This window comes from Vicugna pacos, chromosome 25 (genome assembly GCF_048564905.1).
Source record: "Vicugna pacos chromosome 25, VicPac4, whole genome shotgun sequence".
Lineage (NCBI taxonomy): Eukaryota > Metazoa > Chordata > Mammalia > Artiodactyla > Camelidae > Vicugna > Vicugna pacos.
The window spans coordinates 1239998-1261901 of record NC_133011.1 but is presented as its reverse complement, the minus strand read 5'-3'; the positions used below and the strand labels follow the sequence as shown (position 1 = coordinate 1261901).

The following is a 21904-nucleotide window of genomic DNA, read 5'->3' as shown; positions in this document are numbered from 1 at the left end:
TGCCAAGACCAATGCCAGGAAGCTTTTCCTTCAGTTTTTTTCTAAGAGTTTTTAGTTTCAGATTATACCTTGAAGTCTTCAATCCATTTTTAGTTGATTTGTGTGTATGGTGTAAGTTAGGGTTCCAATTTTATTCTTTTCCATGTGGATATTCAGTTTTCCCAACACTGTTTATTGAAGAGGCTTCTTTCCCCCATTGTGTTTTCTCAGTGCTTTTTGTTATTTCAAGGTCAGTTGGCCGTATGTATGTGTTCATCTCTGGGCGCTCTATTCTGCTCCATTGATCTAGATGTCTCTTTATGCCAGTATTGTACTGCTTTGATTACTATAGCTTGATGATTTTTAAAATAATATCTGTTCTTCTGTGCTTTGCACAGCATGAGAAAACAGCTAAGACATTAAGGGAGCATTGCCTTTATTTAGAATGTGCACGATAGACAGATTGAGTTCACTAGATGTAACGACATAGCTTCGAATCATTTAACATACAATACTTTTGGGGGAGATGACATTGTCACTCACTTGACCTTATGTAATACATCACCTTTCTCAGCTATGACTCAGCTTTCTGCAACGTACTTTGCATATGGGGATGGTGAGGAGTACCAATGAGGGCAATGTAACAGGTTTTATCCTGTTGGGGTTTTCTGATTATCCTCAGTTACAGAAGGTTCTATTTGTGGTCATCTTGATCTTGTATTTACTAACCATTTTGGGGAACACCACCATCATTCTGATATCTCGTCTAGAACCCAAGCTTCATACACCAATGTATTTCTTTCTTTCTCACCTCTCCTTCCTGGACCTCTGCTTTACCAGCAGCGTTATTCCACAGCTCCTGGTAAACTTGTGGGATCCCGTGAAAACCATCACCTATGTCGGCTGTGTGGTTCAGCTCTGCGTTTCTCTTGCCCTTGGATCTACTGAGTGTGTCCTCCTGGCTGTGATGTCGTACGATCGCTACGTGGCCATCTGCCGCCCCCTTCACTACACTCTGTTAATGCATCCCCATCTCTGCATGACCCTGACGTCTTTGTCATGGCTTAGTGGGGTAGCCACCACCCTGGTCCAGTCCACACTCACCCTGCAGCTACCTTTCTGTGGGCATCACCAAGTGGATCATTTTATCTGTGAGGTTCCTGTACTTATGAAGTTGGCTTGTGTGGACACAACTTTCAACGAAGCTGAGCTCTTTGTGGCCAGTATCCTTTTCCTTATAGTGCCTGTCTCCTTGATCCTGGTCTCTTACGGCTACATTGCCCAGGCAGTTTTGAAGATCAGGTCAGCTACTGGAAGAAAGAAAGTGTTGGGAACCTGCTCCTCCCATGTGATGGTTGTCATCATTTTCTATGGAACCATAATGTTCATGTACCTTCAGTCAGCCAAGAGTACATACAAGGACCAGGGAAAGTTTGTCTCCCTCTTTTACACAGTGGTGACTCCGATGCTCAACCCTCTTATCTATACTCTGAGGAACAAAGAGGTTAAGGGGGCACTAGGGAAGTTTCTATGGAAGATTCTGCTGGTAAACCTTACATGATTGTCAAAAAATGTTAATTTCTCCCTTTATGTCTGTTAATATTACTTTATGTATTTAGGTGCTCCTATGTTGGCAACATAAATATTTATGAATTTCTTTTTTCAGTTTGACCTCTTTATCATTATGCAATGCCATTCTTTGTCTTTTGCTATGGTCTATTTTAAAGTCTACTTTTTCTGATACGAGTATTGCTACCCAGGCTTTCTTTTCATTTGCATTTGCATGGAATAAATTTTTATATTCTTTCTCTTTCAATCTGTGTGTGTCTTTAGATTTGAATGTCCATTTACATTTAAAGTGAGTATTGATAAGTGCCATTTTGTTACTTGTTTTCTGTGTGTGCTTGTTTTAAGTTTTTTTAAAAAATATTTATTGAATGAAATATTCATTAAATTCTTTAATGCTTTAAATTGTCAAAAGTTTCACAAACATGATTTTGTAAAATTCCATAATAACCCATTTTCACCCTCTATCCCTATATTGCCCTGCCCCCTTCCCTCTCCCCATTGGTAAACACTAATTTCTTCTCTGTATCTGTGAGTCTGCCTCTTTTTGTGGTATTCACACATTCTTTTTAAATGCAAAGGGAACAATCTCCAGGATAGATCGCATACTCAATCACAAAACAATCCTCAGCAAATTTAAAGGATAGAAATTATGAAAGCACTTTTTCTGACTACAATGCTATGAAACAAGAAATCAGCTACAGAAAAAAATGGGAAAAATACAAATGCATGGAGACAAAACAACATGGTATTAAAAAGAACTAATGGGTAAATGATGAAATCTAAGAAAAAATCAGAAAATACTGCAATAGAAATGAAAATGGAAACATAACTTTCCCAAATCTATGGGATGCAATAAAACAATTTTAAGATGGAGTTCATAGTGATACAGGCCTTCCTCAAGAAATCATTAGGACTCCAGGGTCATGAGAATGGTTTGCAAATCAATCAGTGTGATATACCATTACATTAACAAAAGAAAGGATAAAAATTACATGATCATGTCAATAGATGCAGAAAAAGCATTTGACAAATTTCAACATCCTCCATGAGAAAACCTCTCATCTAAGTGTGTACAGAGGGAGCATATCTCAACATAACAAAGGCCATTTTTGACAAACTCGCAGCCAGCATCAGACTCAATGGTTAAAAGCCGAAGGCCTTCCCATAAATTCAGGAACAAGACAAGTATGTCCATCCTTGCCATTCTATTTAACATAGCCTTGGAATTCCTAGCCACAGCAGTCAAAAAAGGAAAATAAATAAAAGGTGTCCAAATTGGAAAGGAAGAGGTAAATTGTGACTCTTTGCAGTGACATAGTACTTTATAAAGAAAACCCTAAAGCCTTCACCACAAACCTATTAGAACTAATAAATGAAGTCAGCAAGTTTGCAGGGCACAAGATGAACATTCAGAAATCTGTTCCATGTCTATACACTAATAATAACATTTCAGAAAAAATATTAGAAAAAGAAAGTTAAAGACAGTCCTATTTTATATTGTATGGAAAGAATAAAATATCTAAAAATAAAGTGTAGTATGAAGGTAAAAGACCTATACTCTGAAAACTATAAAACACTGATGAAGAAATTTAAGATGATACAAAGAAATGGAAAGATATCCCATGTTCTTGGATTGGAAGAATTAATATTGTTAAAATGGTCCTACTACCCGAAGCAATCTACAGTTTCAATACAATTCCTATCAAAATAAGCATGACATTTTTCACAGATAACCCTAAAATTTGTACAAAACCACACAAGACCCTGAATTGCAAAGCTATCTTAAGAAAAAAGGAAAGTTGGAAGTACAACCTCCCCAGACTTCAGACTGTATGGCAAAGCTACTATAATCAAAACAGCATGGTACTGGCACAAAAACAGATACACAGATCAATGAACAGAATAGAGTTCTGAAATAAATTCATGCACCTATGGTCAATTAGTAAAAGACAAAGTAGGCAAGAATATATAATGTTGAAATGACAGTCTCTTGAACAAGTGGTGCTGGGAGAACTGGACAGGTATGTGTAAAGCAGTGAAATTAGAACATTCCTTCACACCGTAAACAAAAAGAAATGAAAAATGGTTTGAAGACCTAAATGTAACTCTGAAAACCATAAAACTCCTAGAAGAAAACGTAGCCAGAACACTCACTGATATAAACTGTAGCAGTATTTTTCTGGATCCGTCTCCTAAGAAAAATGAAATAAAAGCAAAAATAAACAAATGGGGCTAAATTTAGCTTAAATGCTTTTCCACAGCAAAGGAAGCCATCAACAAAATGAAAGACAACTTACGGAATGGGAGAAAAAAACTTGCAATGGTGTGATCAACAAGAAGTTAATATCCAAAATATATAAACAGCTTATACAACTCGATATCAAATTAAAAAAGACCTAGATAACCCAATCAATAAATGGGCAGAATATCTGAATAGGGATTTTTACAAAGGAGACATATGGATGGTTAACATGTGCATGAAAAGATGCTCAACACTGCTAATTATTAGAGAAATGCAAATCAAAAATACAATGAGGTATCACCTCATACCTATCAAAATGGCTATCATCAAGAAGTTTCCAAATAAAGACAGTTGGAAAGGATGTGGAGAAGGGAAACCCTAGTACACTGTTAGTGGGAATGTTGGTGCAACCATTATGGAAAACAGTATGGAGTTTCCTCAAAAACTAAAACTGGACCATATGATTCAGCAATTCCACTCCTGCATATAATCTGGGAAGAAGAACTCATTTGAAAAGATACATGTTCCCCAATGTTTACAGCAGGACTGTTTACAGTAGCTAAGACACAGAAGTAATCCAAGGTCCCATCAACAGATGAATAACAACGAGAATGTGGCAATATATACAATGGAATACTACTTAACCTTAGGAAAAAAATGAAATTTTGCCAATTGCAACAACACAGATGGACCTGGAGCATATTATGCTTGTGAAATATTTCAGACAAATATGGTATGTTATCACTTATATGTGGAGTCTAAAAAATAAAACAAAAATGAACATAACAAAAGAGGAAGAGGGTCACAGATACAGAGTGAGTGGTTAAATAGTGGCTACCAGTGGAGAGACAGAAAGAGAGAGGGGCAAGATAGATTTATGTTTTATGAGCTACAAACTACTATGTATAAATTAAATAAACTCGAAGTATATTTTGTATAGCACAGAGAATATAGACAACATTTTATAGTAACTTTAAATGGAATACAATCTATAAAAACTCTGAATCACTCTGTTGTATACCTGAAACTAATATGATACTGTAATTACTATATTCCAGTTAAAAATAAATTTTTAAAAATATTAAGAGAAAAAAGTGAGATTGCAAAGAAAATAGTAAATCCAGATATTTCATCAGATCACTTTAATTTTAAAGTTACTTTCCACTATCAGGGGAGGACGCTCATAGAGCAAGTTAATGGTGCATGGAATCCAACATATAAGAGGAAGGATTAGCTTTAAAGAGAATAAGGGTGGTCTTCTTTCTTGTAACTGGAGTGAAGGAGGAAGGGTGCAACAGAAGTAGGCTGTTTCTGACTCACAGACATAGAATACAGTCTTGTGGTTGCCAATGGGGAGGGAGGTGGGAAGGGATAAACTGGGAGTTAGAGATTTGCAGATACTGACTGGTATATATAAAATAGATAAACTAGTTTATAGTATAAAGCACAGGGGAATATATCCAGTATCTTGTAGTAGCTTACAGTGAGAAAGAATATGAAAATGAATATATGTATATCCATGTATGAAATTGTGCTGTACACCAGAAATTGACACGACATTTTAAACTGACTATACCTGAATTAAAAAAAAAAGAAGTAGGCTGTTTTTATCTGTTCATTTATTTTATGTGGGGAAAGTTTGATGGCTCCTGTTTTATTAAGAAAATATAAGGTCTCAAAATAATATTAAAGGAAGAAAGGAGAACTTCACATTTGGGAAGTATGTGTATTCATTTTCCCTGGATGATCCCTGGAAGCTAGTCAGTTCCTTAGCTAATTCCCTGCTGAGGACACAGGTTTTCCCCAGAACATTTTTAATTGTAAATAAATCATGACCTTTTCATGACATTGCCAACTTCCCCGTTTCAGGATCCTCTTCTGCCAGAATTCTCATTACCACTAGCAGTTCCCTCAGGGTTTGCTCCTGTTTGAAATATGACTCTTCAATATACATTGTTTTGAAGCCAGTCACCTTGTTGGTCAGGGTCGAGTTAGACATGGAAACACCAACTAGAAATACTCTATGATTTTCTCCTAAAGATGTGAGAAATTTGAACAAAAGGAAATAGCCCTGATGGTAAGTATGAATTGTCTGTTCAGCCTTGATTGAATACACTTGGGTCTTGAAGGGATTTATAAAAGTTAATGGGACGAAACTTGTAGTTTCTATCACTGCTGGATTTGTTCTATCATTAAAATAATAATGATGTTTGATGAGACAGGTAAACTATCTGAACTTCAGGTTTTGCCTATCAAATAAGGCAATAAAACATTTTCTTACTATTCTTTCTATGTACAAATTAGTGCCATGGACTTGTTTATAATAGCTGACTGAAATTTTTGAGTTAACTTCTTTTTTAAGCACACTGTAGATGATGATGATGATGAAAATGATAGGGAGATGATAGATAGGTAAGTAGATAGATAAACACACACTCAATTCCACTTCCATACAATTCCACCGCTCAGTGAGAGCACTTCAGTTCACAGTGACTCAACTTTCTGTATCATGAGAAATACGATAAAGAAAGCTTCATTAAGTAGTGCATCATTGCAAGCCTTTGACCTCTGGAGCTCTCTACCAGTTCAGAAAAATAATGCAAGTGCAATTTAATGACTATAACTGAGGGTTTGCATTATTGGTGGGATTTCATTGAGGAGAAATGAAATGTATTCTAGAGAACCATTCTTTCTTGACTCTGTTGACTTTATGGTCTCATTTTGGTGTTTTCCTTATAAGATGTGATTGTATTATACTGAAACTTGAGGGTCAGCAAGAATCAGAATCTTCTTGGGTAGGGGACACTTGGTTACACATTAGACCAGACCATTTACTGCTGAGAAGGGCAACTTCCAATCTAGTTTTAAAACACCTAAACAGATACTGAGAAATCTGTAACCACTGGTCTTGTATTTTCACCAACAGACAGTGTTGCCATGGAGGAATAGAGCATACGGACAAAATGCTAGATCAGACAAACATCTGTCTTACATTGGATTTCTCCAAATTGAGAGAGGAGAGGATTGCAATTTTTCAGGCTGTTCCAGTGCTTTGTACAGGCTGGTGGTTGAGGTGGTGAACAAGGGCTGAGTGGCACAATAGCACAGGCAGCAGAGGAGTTGATTCCTGGTTAAAAATCTATGTGTTACTTTCAAGCCTGATTGCAGGCAATTAAAAAGACTTTGCCTGACAGGCTTCATGAGGGGAAGCCGCTACCCCTCCATCAGACTTGCTGCACAGCCAATGCACTGTAGTCTCTGAAAGATTGCCGTCAGAGACTCAGGTCCCTCTGGTTGGTCACGTTCTTCCCCACATTGGTATTTCTATCCTAAGCATCTTCATTTCCTAGGTCTGTTTGTCTGAAGCTTTGGGAAGAGGTGCTTCTGCTGAGACCTCCTTGTTGAGGGAGAAGGGGAAAACTTTAAGACAGCTTCTTCCACTCTGATTCAGTCCTCCACTTTCCCACACTGAGCACTTTCCTTCTTTCCCTTCCCTTGGTTCCAACATCATAAAACTACAGGAGCTATTTGTTCAGGGTACCACCAACAGTGATGGGATTTCCATGCCTATTCTTGCTTTACCTCCCCTCCCGCCTGTGCAGGGTTCCATAAGAGGACAAGCAACAGGAGGGAGTAGGTGCTTTCTCCAGCTTTAGGCTTTTGTTTACACCATCACAGTAAGGGATTACAGGCTTCAGTGTAACTTTTGTTTTGGTTCATTGTTGCTTTAATTGGCTGCTTCTACAAATGCAGTTCAGCTCCACCCCCCCACCCCCCACTCAGTTTATGTGACCATAGGTTTTGTTTTTTTTCTTATATTTGCTATAGAGAAAATTATTTTTTAAAAAGTTTGTGGGAAGTAGGACACCTGAAAATGCATTCACTTCTTCATCAAGCTGTTATCAATTATTATACATCAGGCATCATAAAAATTACACAAAATATCAGTAAAACATGACCCTTTAGTTTAAGAAGCAGCTTATGGTTTGGTAGAAATACACAGAAGTAAAAATTAGGTCAGTCGTGTCTTATAGTTTCTATGATAGAAATAGGTTTAGGGTGTAGCAGTGACACAAAATAAATCTTGCCAGACTGGAGACTGGAGTTATGTCAGGGTCAGAACGGAGATTGTATGTCAGTGGCAAGTACTGAGTTTTGAAGATTGTGTAGATGATTTCCAGGTGATGGGTGCTGGAGAGAATATCCTTGTAGAGGGATCAGTATAAGAAAAAGCCTGACTAAGTGAAAGGGCAGTTAGGAGACTGCAAACTGCTCAGCATGGTGGGACAAGACATCAGGCTTCTAGGGGTGGAGGCAGGGGTTAGGGAGGACATGGATCAGCAGAATAAGGACCTTGAGTTCTTTGCTTGTGGTCTTCATCCTGTTGGCTGCTTCCTGCTTTGTTTAAATGAGAATTAGAGATCATGACACTCACTACCTCATTTCTCAGTTTTTTGTATTTCCCTGTCATTTATCTTTTCTTCTTCCTCCTTCTCTTCTTCTGTCCCCCTCCTCCTCCTTTTTTCTACCCAATCAGTTCTATACAGATGTCTTAAAACAGACTTACTCAAAACCATCAATATTTCTAGACTCTTAGCCTTGATTTCAAAGTCCTTCACAATCTCAACTACATAGTACTTCACAATCTTTATTATTTCTTTCACTCACACAGTAACTTAATTGTTATTTTAAGAAAACACAAAGAGAGTCCCACTTTTAAATTTCTCACACAATTTGGTACAGCTTCAAACCTCTTTCTTAATTGTTGATTTATGTCTTTGTTGAAAATCTCAGCTTGCTTTCTGCCTACTTCTTGTATTATTACCTAATTTTTCCCCATTTTTTTTATTCCTGTTACATGGTTAGTGTAATAATTCTCAATTCAGGATACAAATAGGCATTAGACATTTCTAAAAAAGACAGCATGAACTGATGGTTCAAAACCATTCCCGCTATACCTCCTTTGGAAGGGAGGAAAGGACATCTAGCTCAGGGTGTATAAATAAGCACACTAGATACAATGCCCTTACTTGAATCCTATACTAAAATGTTACAATCTGTCAGGAAGAAAAACGCTGGCCAAAGGCATGGGGGGAAGGGTGGCATGAAACATGTTTTGAATTGGGAGTCTTTGTAAGTTGGGCACAAATGTATCAGAATGGGAAATACAGCCCGTCCTTTTACAGTTTTCTAGTTTTCTCATTCTGAAAGCAAAGCATGGTATAATCCTACTCTTCATTTATCTTCCTGCTACTGAGTCCAAACTCATTCTGCTCACCACATGACAGGCCAGTAGATCAGGAGGCAAGGTGCTGGGGCAAGGAGTAACGACTTTATTCAGAAAGCAGGAAGACAGAGAGGAAGGCAGACTAACATCTTGGAGAACCATCTTTCTCAAGCCAGAATTCAGGCTCCTTTTATACTAAAAAGGGGAAGGAGTGTGGTTGGTTGGTGCAAACTTCTTGCTGTAGGAATTCTTTGTTCCTGTAGCTGTCCACATAGGTCAGGTCATGGTGCCCCTGCAAAACCTCTAACAAAACAAATGTTGTTTTCTGTTCTGCAACTTGTCATCTTTATAAAGACGCAAAAGTGTCAACATCCTTCAAGGTCAGGTGGCGTTTCATTGTCTGCCAAACAAAGTATTTTATCTTGCTCAATGATTTCTATAATTTGGCTCCAAATGCTTTTTTCTAGGCAAACTTTGTCACCTTTCTCCTTATAAAGGCATGTGAATTCTGACCTCGTATTTTCTTTACCTTTCACTTAAGTCTTTTTCATTTCTGTGTATAATCTGTTTTACATTTTTATCATGTTGAAAGTTAAGGAGCTTTTAAATGATTATCTAAGAACTATTTCAGATAGATTTTATACTTATGAAGTTACCATAATACGTATTTAGTTCTTTATTAATAACATATATTCTCTCATGTATATTTTTGTCTTGAATATTAAGAAATTTCAGCTTGTTTAAATAATGTTGCATTAAAGTATAGTTATAAAAAATTTTTTTGTCAGTTCATTGAGTCTTCATATTTCAAAATAATCTTTCTCATCTGTTATTTTGCAAAATTTATTTGAAAATTATTTACTTAGATCATACTTTTCAGTTTTATTTTAAAATTTAAATTATTTATCACCTAACTATTCAATTTTGTTTTGTCTCTGTAGATAAACCTATGACTACCTTACCTTTCTCTGTTGAGGCAGTCAGTGCACAGAGATAAGAGTTTAAGAATATTTGTATATAGGGGGAAGATGAGAAATTTTCGATTCTCATTTGTGCCTATGATAAAACCTGAATACCTTATTTCGTATGCAGATTTCTGTCAACGTTAAAAACCACGGAGGTGCTGTTCACTTTAAGAGGCACATAATTTCAGTAGTAAGTCCTTACACATTTCTTGATATACATACACGTGTCTTCTTTGTGTGACTTTAATAGTCAGTTTCCAGATAACTTCAAAGTTGAAAGCATTTATGAATTTAAAGAAGAGTCATTGGACTGGAATGAAGTAACATGGATTAATGTTCCAAGTCAAAAACACTTTAGGCGTAAAATAGTAATAGGTTGGTTAAGTCAGTCTCCATGATCCTTTCAGCTCATGCATGCTGTGATTCTAAGGTCAGCTGTTTCAAATGTATCTGGTCTCACTCCTCTTACAGCAGGTACAGTTCCTTCTAGAGGGATGGAAAAAGCCAATGAGAGTTCCCTGATGGGTTTTGTCCTTCTAGGCTTCTCAGACCACCCTCGCCTGGAGGCTGTGCTCTTTATATTTGTCCTTTTCTTCTACCTCGTGTCCCTTGTGGGAAATTTCACCATCATCATCATCTCATACCTGGATCCCCCTCTTCATACCCCTATGTACTTCTTCCTCAGCAACCTCTCCCTGCTGGACCTCTGCTTCACTACTAGCCTTGCACCTCAGACCCTAGTTAACCTGCGAGGACCAGAGAAAACAATCACTTATGGTGGTTGTGTGGTACAGCTCTATATTTCCCTAGCACTGGGCTCCACCGAGTGTATCCTCCTGGCTGTGATGGCCTTGGATCGCTACGTTGCTGTCTGCAAACCCCTCCACTATGTGGTCATCATGAACCCACGGCTATGCCAGCAGCTGGCAACCATCTCCTGGCTCAGTGGTTTGGCCAATTCCCTGATCCACGCTACCTTTACCTTGCAGTTGCCTTTTTGTGGCAACCACAGACTGGATCATTTTATTTGTGAAGTACCAGCTCTCCTCAAGTTGGCTTGTGTGGACACCACCACCAATGAGTTGGTTCTTTTTGTTGTTAGTGTCCTGTTTCTCTTACTTCCCCCCACATTCATCCTTATCTCCTATGGCTTCATAACTCAAGCAGTGCTGAGGATCAAGTCAGTGGAGGCAAGACGCAAAGCCTTCAGCACCTGCTCCTCCCACCTTATGGTGGTGATCATTTTTATGGCACCATAATTTACATGTACCTGCAACCAAGTAGCAGTTATGCCCAGGACCAAGGCAAGTTCATCTCCCTTTTCTACACCATGGTGACCCCCACCTTAAATCCTATTATCTACACTTTAAGGAACAAGGATGTGAAAGAATCTGTGAAGAAACTTCTCTCAGGAAAACTGTGCTCCCTTTGGACGTGATGTACAAGAAGTCATGTGGTTGCCCAGTTTCTATTTAGCCAAACCAATTTTCTCAATTTTATACTGATTAAGTTAGTTTACTTGTTTTAACTGTGTAAAAGCTATCCCCCTCTTTTATGTGTAAATAAACAAAACGTATATATGTTCATTTAACTTCAGAGCTTGAGCCATGGGAAAGAGCTGTTCATGGGTATAAATTGCGATTATCACCAAAGTTCATATTTTGCTTCTAATACTTATTCTCAAGGATTAAAAAAATTAAACTGTTAAATATTTACCAATTATTCATTGTAAGTTAAGAAGCTTTATAGATTTCTCTAAGAGCTCTTTCAAACAAATTTTATGTTCATAAAGATAATTTATCTTCAGTTCTTTATTAATAATGTATATTCTTTTCAATATATTTTTCTGTCTTGAATATTGAGGACTTTTAGCCAGCTTGTCTAAATAATTTTCCAATTTTAGTGAGTTTACAACAGTGAGCGCGTCCCTTTTTGGGTTTGTAGGTCATGGCATGCATGGCAGATACAAAACTTCTAAAATAAAAAGTAATTCAGTACTTTTGTTCTAAACCGTTTTATACATTAAATAAAAATAGTTGCACTTCAGAAGATACCATTATTTTCTTAATAATTATTGCTTAAATTTAATAAAGAAGTCTGTCACAGTCAATGATTATCCAATGAATCTTTGTAAATCAAGAAAACATTGCAGTTAATATAAGCTGGGCCATGGTGGTTTGATTTTTTTTACATCACAAACACATAGGCCTCACTCCATAGAGTGTGAATCTGTGTAGGCTGCATAAGTAATTCTGTAAGGGTATGTGCGTTTACATGTGTGCATGTGTATGTGTAATACTAACTGGAAGAGAACAGTGAATATGGAATAATAAATAGAAGAAAAGAGATTTTATTAGATTGATAATTAATTCACTGTTCCTAGTATGTTGTCTCATAAAGGGTGCAATGTGTTATCAAAGCTTTTTTTTGTTGTGTCATCTCTAAAATAGCAGTAAACTTTCTGATAAATTAATACTTTTCTTTTCAAAATAAACACACAATGATGTCTATAGATTATTCTCCATTGAAATTTGTTACTCTTATCATTACATGTGGAGAAGAAAACATCCCTTATAGCAAAAATGGGAATTAGAGATGGGAGTTTCTATTAACATGAAACTTCCAAAACCAGATTTTAGAAAAATAAATATAAGCAATTGTCATCTAGACATGAAAAGACAATGCTGAACTTTGCACACTATCAGTAACTTAAAATATAGGAAAAAAAAATTATGCAACAATGTTGGCAGATAGTTCAAAAGCATCAATGTGTAAATAATTAACTATTAGTTCTGTGTCATGTAAATGAAAAACAACTTCAATTAACTTACATTTTCCTTACAATGGAAAATTCAGAATATTTTATTTTATTTATTATGGAAGTTAAAGCTGGTGTTATCTGTTGAATATGGGAAAGACTGAAAAAAATTCCTTGGGATAAGAAGTGAAGGATCAAAAGTTACACAAATTTTGTGTGTTGTCAGAAAGTGCAATATATGCATGAAAGGATTTGAAATTAATGACTTTTTCACTCTGATTAATAACAGACATATGTAAAGACAAATTTCAAAACTATGATTATTAATCTGTTTCTAAAATAATGAAAATGATGAAACTTATGGGTTTGTTTAAATTGGAGTCACAGAATACCTGTCTTTAGAGAACTGAGAGTGAAAAAATAAGCCGTGTAGGCAGCACTTGTTTATTACACCAAGTTTCTCTGCAGGAGAAGGGAACCAAAAAGGCATATGGCCATGATCTCACGTGTCCAAGCTCAGTGATAACTTATTACACATTTAATTAAATTCTGGCTAGATAATATGACCCCAAAGTTGAAAAATCACTAGCTTTAAGGTTGAGAATTTACTTTATTCAAACAATCAATGTGTGATACAAACAATGTGTGCCTTGCTTCCTGTGATTTAAAAAAATGGGCCATGTTTTGACAATATTTTCACTAACTGGGTTAAAAATTGTAAAATATTATTTGGCTACTTAGAAATAGCATCCAAACACTTAATGTTTTAACATACTACAGAACATAAATAAGCAGAAGCAAACTAGTTTGCCAGGATTTCTGAGCAGAGTATTTCCAACTTTAGGCATATGATTTAGGTATTTTACTGACTTGGAATTTATGAATGGAAACGAGCCTTCATTGGGAAATCTCTTCCTATTTATAGATTTCTTGTTCAATTTGAATAGGAGAACTCTTTAAAAAAAAGTCATTAATACTGTTTCCATGTTCAGCAATCTATACATTTAAGTAATTTCTCTAATTTAGTAAGAAAAAAACATACATTGTTTAGCTTAAGCTATTATCAAGTTTTAGGTACTGTGACAAAGAAACAGTATCACACTTCTCACTGATACAATACTATTATTTTAATTTTACAATTAACTTACTTAAGATTTTGTGCCAGATCTTGATAAATGAGTGAGGAATACACTATGAAACTGGTTCCCTGGGAGAGAGCGGTAAAAGAAAGTTCAAATTCAGAGGTGCTAATCCCAGATAAGAAGGAGCAAGCGTTTCACCCTGTCTCTTGTACAGAAATGCATCTATAAGGCCTAGATAGAGCAAAAAATATATTAGTGACCTGAAGACTCTGGAAAGTAAATAGTAGCAGGCAGGTTGAAGAAGACCAATATTTAAAGTACCATTACCTGTGGTGATTTTTGACTCTGTTTTTTAATAGTGGCTTAGCCCATGATGCAGGGTCAGTCATGAAAGAGAAAATTTTACCTAAATCTAAAATTATTTTAAAATAAAAAAGTTTATTTAAGGGTTTTGCTTTTTAGAAAGATGGAGTAGAAGTACTTTTTCTTATTCTCCCTTTTATATTCAATTTAAATCATTGGATATCATTTATTAAATAAACACAAGACGACTCTGAATGGTGAGAGAAGGCAGGCCGACTAGGGATCTTGGGATCTTGGGATCTTGGGATTTTAGGAACAACATAATGATGAGTTCTCTGGTTTCTTGTAACTGTTGCTTTTCTTCCTCTTCATACCAGGCTGGATCATGGAAAGCTGGCAACTGAAAAACGCCAAATGGTACAGATTAAAAAGAAAAGCACCAACCAAACCCAACTCTCTCTAGTTAAATGAAAGGGAAGCCACGCAAGACAGAACTTTAGACAGTAACTCACTCACTCTATTCAAACACCACAGAAAAAAATACATAGTTCCACCCACACTCCCACAACAACTGGGTAATGAGGAGCTTAGATGTTCACCGTTTCCAGAATTTAATGAGACATTCCAAGCCGCCCAGCTAGAGTGCTGTTACAGAAGACCAACAGGGCCCTAGGAATTTTATGCCCTCTGAACAGAAATGAGACTGCCCCACAGTGTCGTCCCAGACCACATGAGGAGCCTGAACGTCCGCTCACACTTGGCTGTGCCTCTCTCCTTTCCTGCTGGGATGGTGTCAGAGGAGACCTACTAAAGTGTCTGGACTTTCGCCATAGCCTGGTGATAACAAGGCTCTCCACTATGGTGTCAGTGACATCACCTGGGAAGCAGTAATGTGGAACCCCTGCTCATTCAGCCGAAGAGGCATTAGCAGAGGCCTGATGGATATTAAAACTACCCCCAGCCCAACAGTTTGAGGAGCCCTTCCTCATAACACAGGTGTCAGTAAAGGCTGAGAGGGAACACAGACATCCACTCCACTTGGCAAGAGCCGCCTTCTTTCCCTGCCAGAGCAGTTTCAGACTACGAGATCAGCTAAAAGAGTTTTAAAAAGTTCCAGAGTCTACTAACATAATACCAAGTTTCAATTAGAAATCACTAGTCATATCAAGAAGCAATAAAAATCTCAACTTGAATGAAGAAAGACAATCACTAGACAGCAACACCAACATGACTGAAAATTTCCATTTCTATTACAAAATTTTAAAGCAACCATTATAAAAATGCTCTAATTGCAAATTTTGAACACACTTGAAATAAATGGAAAAGTGGAGTCTGAGAAAAACAAAGATTCAGCAAAGTACTAGAAAATATAAGAAAAAAATTATAGAACTGAAAAAGTACAGTAACAAACTGCAATAGAAGTCTCAGTGAATGGTTTCAACAGTAGAAAAATAGAACAGAGGACAAAGCTGGAAGATAGAACAATTAACTTACCTAACTTGAACAAGAAACAGAAAAAGCAGACTTAAGAAAAAAGAACAGAGCTTCTGGGACCTGTGTAAATATAACAAAAGATCTAACATGAATGTTTCAGGAGGAAAGTAGAAAGATGGTGAGGCTAAAAAAATTTAAGGAAATAATGGCTGAAAAATGTCCAACAATAGAAGAAATAAACTGAGTCAAGAAGCTGAGTGAACCTTAAACATGTAAAAACCAAAACACATTATAATCAAACTATAGACAAAAAAATTCTTGAAATCTATGGGACAGAAACAGCATCTAACCTCTGGGGGTTGTAGCTGGGAAACAGTTTGAGTAACAGTGGACTTCTCATCAGCAACCACTAAAGCCAGAAGTAAATGGCACAAAACTTTAAAAGTGTTTAAGGAAAATAAATCCACCCATAATTCTATGTCAGTTGAAAATATACTTTGAGAATGAAGGCAAAAATCAGCTGATCAAATCTAAGAGAACTTTTTGCCAGCAGATCTGTAACAGAAAACAAATCTGACTCCATATGGGATCTGTTCCTTTGGCTTTAACCCTGTGCGCTGTTTTCTAGGCTTCATCTTGGCTAGCTCTGCACCTGTTGTAAAAGAATGCTGCCCTTAGCCTGAAATATACAGGAAGTATTTAAAACATAGGGAATCTTCTCTCTCCAGAGGCTTCAAAATATTAACGTTTTCTCTCACTAGATCTTAGTAATCAACCACCATTTTGTTACAAAAACTGTTATCAAAAGAATAGCTAAACTGAAACCAGACGTGGTCCCCACCAAGTTTATATTTCTGGAGCAGAAGGCCATTCGATGAGGAAAGATGTCTTTAACAAATGCTATTGGGAAAACTGGATATCAACTTGCAAAAAAAAAATTTAGACTATTACCTTAATCATATAGAAAAATTAACTAAAAAAAATCAAAGACCTCATTAGAAGAAAACATAGGGGGAAAGCTTCATGGCATTAGATTTGCAATAATTTCTTGAATATGACACCAAAAACAGAGAATAAAAGAAAACATTTCATCAAAATAAAAAGGTTCTAGGCATAAAAAGACACTATCAATAAGGTGAAAAGGCAAGCCATGGAATTAGGGCAAATATTTGAAAGTCAAATATCTGATATATCTGATAATATGAGTAATATAGAAAAAGGCACAAACTACTAATGCATAAAATAAATAACCTACAAGGATATATTGTACAGCACAGGGAATACAACCAATATTTTCTTAAATGGAGTATAATCTATAAAAACATTGGAGTATAATCCACAAAAATACTGAATCACTATACTTTACACCTGAAACCAATATAATGTAAATAAACTATACTTAAATAAATAAGTCCTACAAGTCAACATTAAAAACAATCCAATGAAAAAATAGGCAAAAAAAAGAAGATATACAAATGGCGATCAAGCGCATGTCAAGATCTCTATTATCATTAAATTAGTGAATTTCATAGCACAACCACAATATATTTTGCACACGTTAGGATGGCGACCACAAAAAAAAAAAAAACAAATAACAAGTGGTTGTGAGGATGTAGAGAATTAGCACTTTTTGCATTTCTGGTGGGAATGTAAAAAGGTGCATCCTCTATGGAAAACAGTATGCTGGCCCCTCCAAAAAAATTAAAAATAGAATAAACATAAGATCCAACAATTTCACTGCTGGGTAAATATCTGAAAGTATTGAAAGCAGGGTCTTGGAGAGATATTTGTACACCCATCTTTATAGCAGTATTATTCACCACAATCACAATGTGAAAGCAACCCAAGTGTTCATCAAAGATAAATGGGTAAGTAAACACGGTATATGTGTACAGTGGGATATTATTCGGACTTGAAGAAATGAAGTTCTGATACATGCTGCCACATGGATAGACCCTGAAAACATTATGCGAAGTGAAATAAGCCAGTCACAATGGGACAAATGCTGTGTAATTCCACTTACTGAGGTACCTAGAGCAGTCAGATCGTAGAGAGAGAAAACAGAATGCTGGTTGCCAGGGGCTGGGGAGGGGAGAAGGGAGAGCTACTGCTTAACAAGTTCAACGTTTCAGTTTGGGAAGAGGAAAAATTTATGGAATGAATGGTAGTGAAGGTTGCACAACAGTATGACTATACTTAATGCTACAGAACTGTATGCTTAGAATTGGTTAAAATGGTAAATTTTGTGTACAATTTATCACAAGTAACAAATTAAAAACAATTTAACTATTAGTTTCACAAAAGCATAATTCTCAGGAGACAATTATGCAGAGTTAATAAAAAGCCAGTCTTGTAAGTTTACGTATTCCATAGTTCCATTTATGTAACATTTTCACATGATAAAATTATAGAAATAAAAGAATGGATTAATGGAACAGGGGTTTAAGGAGAGGGCAGGAGCCAAGTGACTGTGACTATAAAAGACAACATGAAAGGTTATTGCTATATTATTTGTTAATAGTGTACTTTAATTTTGAAGATTTTACTATTTGGGAAACTGGGTAAAGAGTTCATAGGTTCTTCTTCTTTGTGTTTTATTTTGTAGATTTGAGTGTGAATCTACAATTACCCCAAAATAAAAAGCTTGATTAAAAGAAGCTTGAGAGCCAGAGTTTTATAATATTTCCCCGCCAAGCTACATAACTGCTCTTGCTAAAACACAGTGTCCTCAAATTCTCTTAATTGATTTCATGGTCCCTTATTAAACCGCATATGATACTCACAACAAATGTTAGCTTTTGTCATTTTATGAAATCTAATAATGTACATCTGGAACATGAAAGCATCATCTAAGACATGATCAAAGAACAAGGCTCATAAACAGATGATGGATTCTGAAATATGTAAGAAAAGTAAAATGGCACATTCAGTCCACACTTATAGTGACTATTCCATTCATACTACTTAGAAGTCTTTCTAGAACTAGAGGAAACAAGTAGTGAAATGTGTTGTGTTTAGTCTAGATTTACAACTTTTCTTCCAACATAGGATTATTTAGCATTTCTAATAAGAAGTACAATTGACTTTAAGAACTTCAAAACATTTTTTATCCACTAGATTTTGATTTTTTTCCTGAGTTTGCCACAATTTCTAAGATTTCAAGGAAGAAGCTACATTTTCCTCCCCTTCTTCCTGAGAAATAACCTTTTTATTGCACCTTTTTTAATGTTTGTTTCTCAAGATGTAGATTAGAGGGTTTATAATGGGAGGGACAAGCTTATAAAGGAGGGCTAAAAATTTGCCAACTCCTGTAGAGACAGTCTGTTTGGATTTTATATACATACAGGTAAGGATGGTATAAAAAAAATCACTGTGAGATGAAACCCACAAAATGTCATTTTCTTTCTTCAGATTACTTAATCCCTGTAACTGGTAAGAATCCACAGTGACACTGTTATAAACAACAAAGGGAAACTGTAAGAATAATACAATAAATATTACTTTTTTTTGTAGGAGACGAAGTCCCCAAGGACTAGTTGTATTCTTGGGGCTGATTTACAGAGAATGTGTGAATGCTGCTGTGGCCACAGAGGTACAATGACATACTGTGTTGTGTGTGCTACTGAGATGCCAAAACTCACCGGCTGAAGGGTTTAGTTTTGGCCCCGCTTCTGTGGCTGCTGCCAGGGGACATCTCTACAGCCTGGCTCTGGTGGCCCTGGTGCTCCTGCCTCTGGTTCCTGTGGAGGGTGACCAGAGATATTTATTAAAATATGTTTATTCCCATATATTCATTGTTTATATTTTTAATGACTAAATCATCTGCAACCGTATTACTAAAATTCTTTGCTTCTAATGTCAGACAAGGTTCAACACACTTCAAAGGTTTCAAACGCTTCAGAGTATGTTTTTTCTGATCACTCTGTACATCACACAATACTTCTGCAACATCAATTCAGAAATTAAGGAGACTACTTCTAAAGTACCCATAGGGTAAAGAGTAATTATGGAGAATACTAGAAAATATTTTGAAATGAAAACTTGCTTTCCTAAAATTTTAATACGAGCTTTAAAATTAATTTATTGTTCCCTTTAAACTTGAGATAAGTATTTATGTAATTAATTTCAGGAAAAAAATAGAAATAAGAAAACAAAAGATAAAGATAGAAATCAATGAAATATACAAACATGCTCTACAAAGGCAATGAAATCTAGAGTTAGCTCTTTGAAAAAAAAAACTCATAAAATTGATAAAACCTTGGGAAAAGTGATCAAGAAAAAAGACAGAAAACAAATAATCAACACCAGAAATGGGAATATACATCATTATCAATCTCAAACATGTCAACAAAGATAATAACATATTACACAAAATGGCAATGATTTTGGAGTATGGATTAAATAAATTAATCCTTACAAAAATATAATTCACAAAGTCTGACCACACAGGGACAGAAACCTAAATCATCATATAATTTTAAATAAACTGAATTAATATTAGAAATATAGTCCCACAAAGCAAATTCCAGACTTCACTAACTATACTTGTGAATTTTACCAAATACTTAGTGAAAGAATTGTGCCAATATTTCACTGAATTACCCAGAAAATAGACAATTTTTAAAATACATCCTAACTAGTTTTATATACTGGCCAAAAGTTGATACCAAATCTTAACAGAGACATGATAAGAACTGAATATTATAGGCCAATCTCATATATATTATATTATATTATATATATCCTTAAGGATGTGAAATTGATATAACTGAAAAGCTATTCATACTTAATGAAAAAAATTAGCAATCTGAAAATCAAATTAAACTCCCTTAGTATGACAAAGGAAGAGTATGTAAAAAACACTTAAGAGAAATAGTATACTTAATCAAGAAATGTTAAAAGCTGCTTCTCTGATTCTGAGACCAAGATGCCTCTCTCACATTTATTGTGTGTACTACTGAAATGTTAGCCTATCCAATTAGGCACAAATAATGGAATATATATCCCTTTAAAACAAAGAACACTCTCATTAGGCATAGTCCGTATGGTTCTGCACTGAAAAAGTTCAGTAGAATGTAGTAAAATGTATTAGAATTTAATATAAACTAATCAAATTTAAATATTAATGAAGAGAAACAAACTTTAACTAGCATGTACAATGCTACCTAAATATTAAATACCTATGAGTGTATATAAAAAGATACTCACGAATTTTACCTCAAACCTGCAAGAGACCTTCATAGTGCCCACCATGGAGGAGATCCAGAGACTGACCACAGGCCACGAGCAGTTCAAGGCCACCCTCCCCGATGCCGACAAGGAGCGCCTGGCCATCCTGGGCATTCGCAAGGAGGTGTGCAAGATTGTCCAGACCTACCACGCCAACAAGGCGGGCAACAATCCCTACACAACCATCAGGCCTCAGATCAATGGTAAAAGGGACCATGTGCGGCAGCTGGGCCTCTGGGAGACCAGGCCCTGATATAAGAGCATGCCCGCCAGCAGCACAACCAGAGGTTCGCAAGCAGTTTGGGGCTCAGGCTGACGTCATCGGGCCCTGGATCCAGACCAAGACGGAGGAGTCAGAAGGATCTCCACTGAGATGCATGGGACCCTGGAGGACCAGCTCAGCCACCTGCGGCGGTAGGAGAAGCACATCGTCAAGTACAAGCCCAAGATTGACCAGCTGGAGGGTGACCACCAGCTCATCCAGGAAGCGTTCATCTTCGATAGCAGTCACACCAACTACACCATAGGGCACATCCGCGTGGGCTGGGAGCAGCTCCTCACCACCACCGCCAGGACCGTCAATGAGGTGGAGAACCAGGTCTTGACCAGGGATGCCAAGGGCATCAGCCAGGAGCAGATGAACGAGTTCCGGGCCACTTTCAACCACTCTGACCGGGATCACTCCAGCACGCAGGGTCGCGAGGAGTTCAAAGGCTGCCTCATCAGCTTGGGTTATATTGGTGAAGACTTCCCACCACTCCCCTCCCCCGGAGAGGCAGGATTTACCTGCATCATGAGCACTGTGGACCCCCAACCGCCTGGGGGGTAGCGACATTCCAGGCCTTCATCCACTTTATGTCCCGTGAGACGGCCGACACAGATACAGCAGGCCAAATCGTGGCTTCCTTCAAGATCCTGGCCAGGGACAAGCATTACACCACGGTGGACGAGCTGAGCCGTGGGCCACCGCCCGACCAGGCCGTGCACTGCATCGCACGAATGGCCCCCTGCATCGGCCCTGACGCCGTGCCTGGGGCTCTGGACTACATGTCCTCCACGGCGCTGTACGGCGAGAGGGACCTCTAACCCGCGCCGCCGGGTCTGCGCCCTCCCCCC

At 37.0% G+C, this 21904-nt stretch overlaps 1 protein-coding gene and 2 pseudogenes across 1 annotated transcript; all 3 read left to right on the top strand.

Moving 5' to 3' along the window:
• The first annotated feature begins 586 nt into the window (after positions 1-586).
• Positions 587-1540, top strand: LOC116279812 (olfactory receptor 2G2-like). Its single transcript, XM_031676327.2, has one exon. The coding sequence runs from the start codon at positions 587-589 to the stop codon at positions 1538-1540; it is 954 nt and encodes a 317-aa protein (XP_031532187.2).
• Positions 1541-10219: 8679 nt separating this feature from the next.
• Positions 10220-11420, top strand: LOC140689090 (olfactory receptor 2G3-like; annotated as a pseudogene).
• A 9321-nt stretch (positions 11421-20741) lies between these two features.
• LOC140689138 (alpha-actinin-1-like) lies at positions 20742-21874 on the top strand (annotated as a pseudogene).
• Positions 21875-21904: the final 30 nt, after the last annotated feature.

What these genes read in the sequence shown, in the direction of transcription:
- LOC116279812 (XM_031676327.2), top strand. Translation starts at nt 587, where the DNA reads ATGGGGATGGTGAGGAGTACCAATGAGGGCAATGTAACAGGTTTTATC.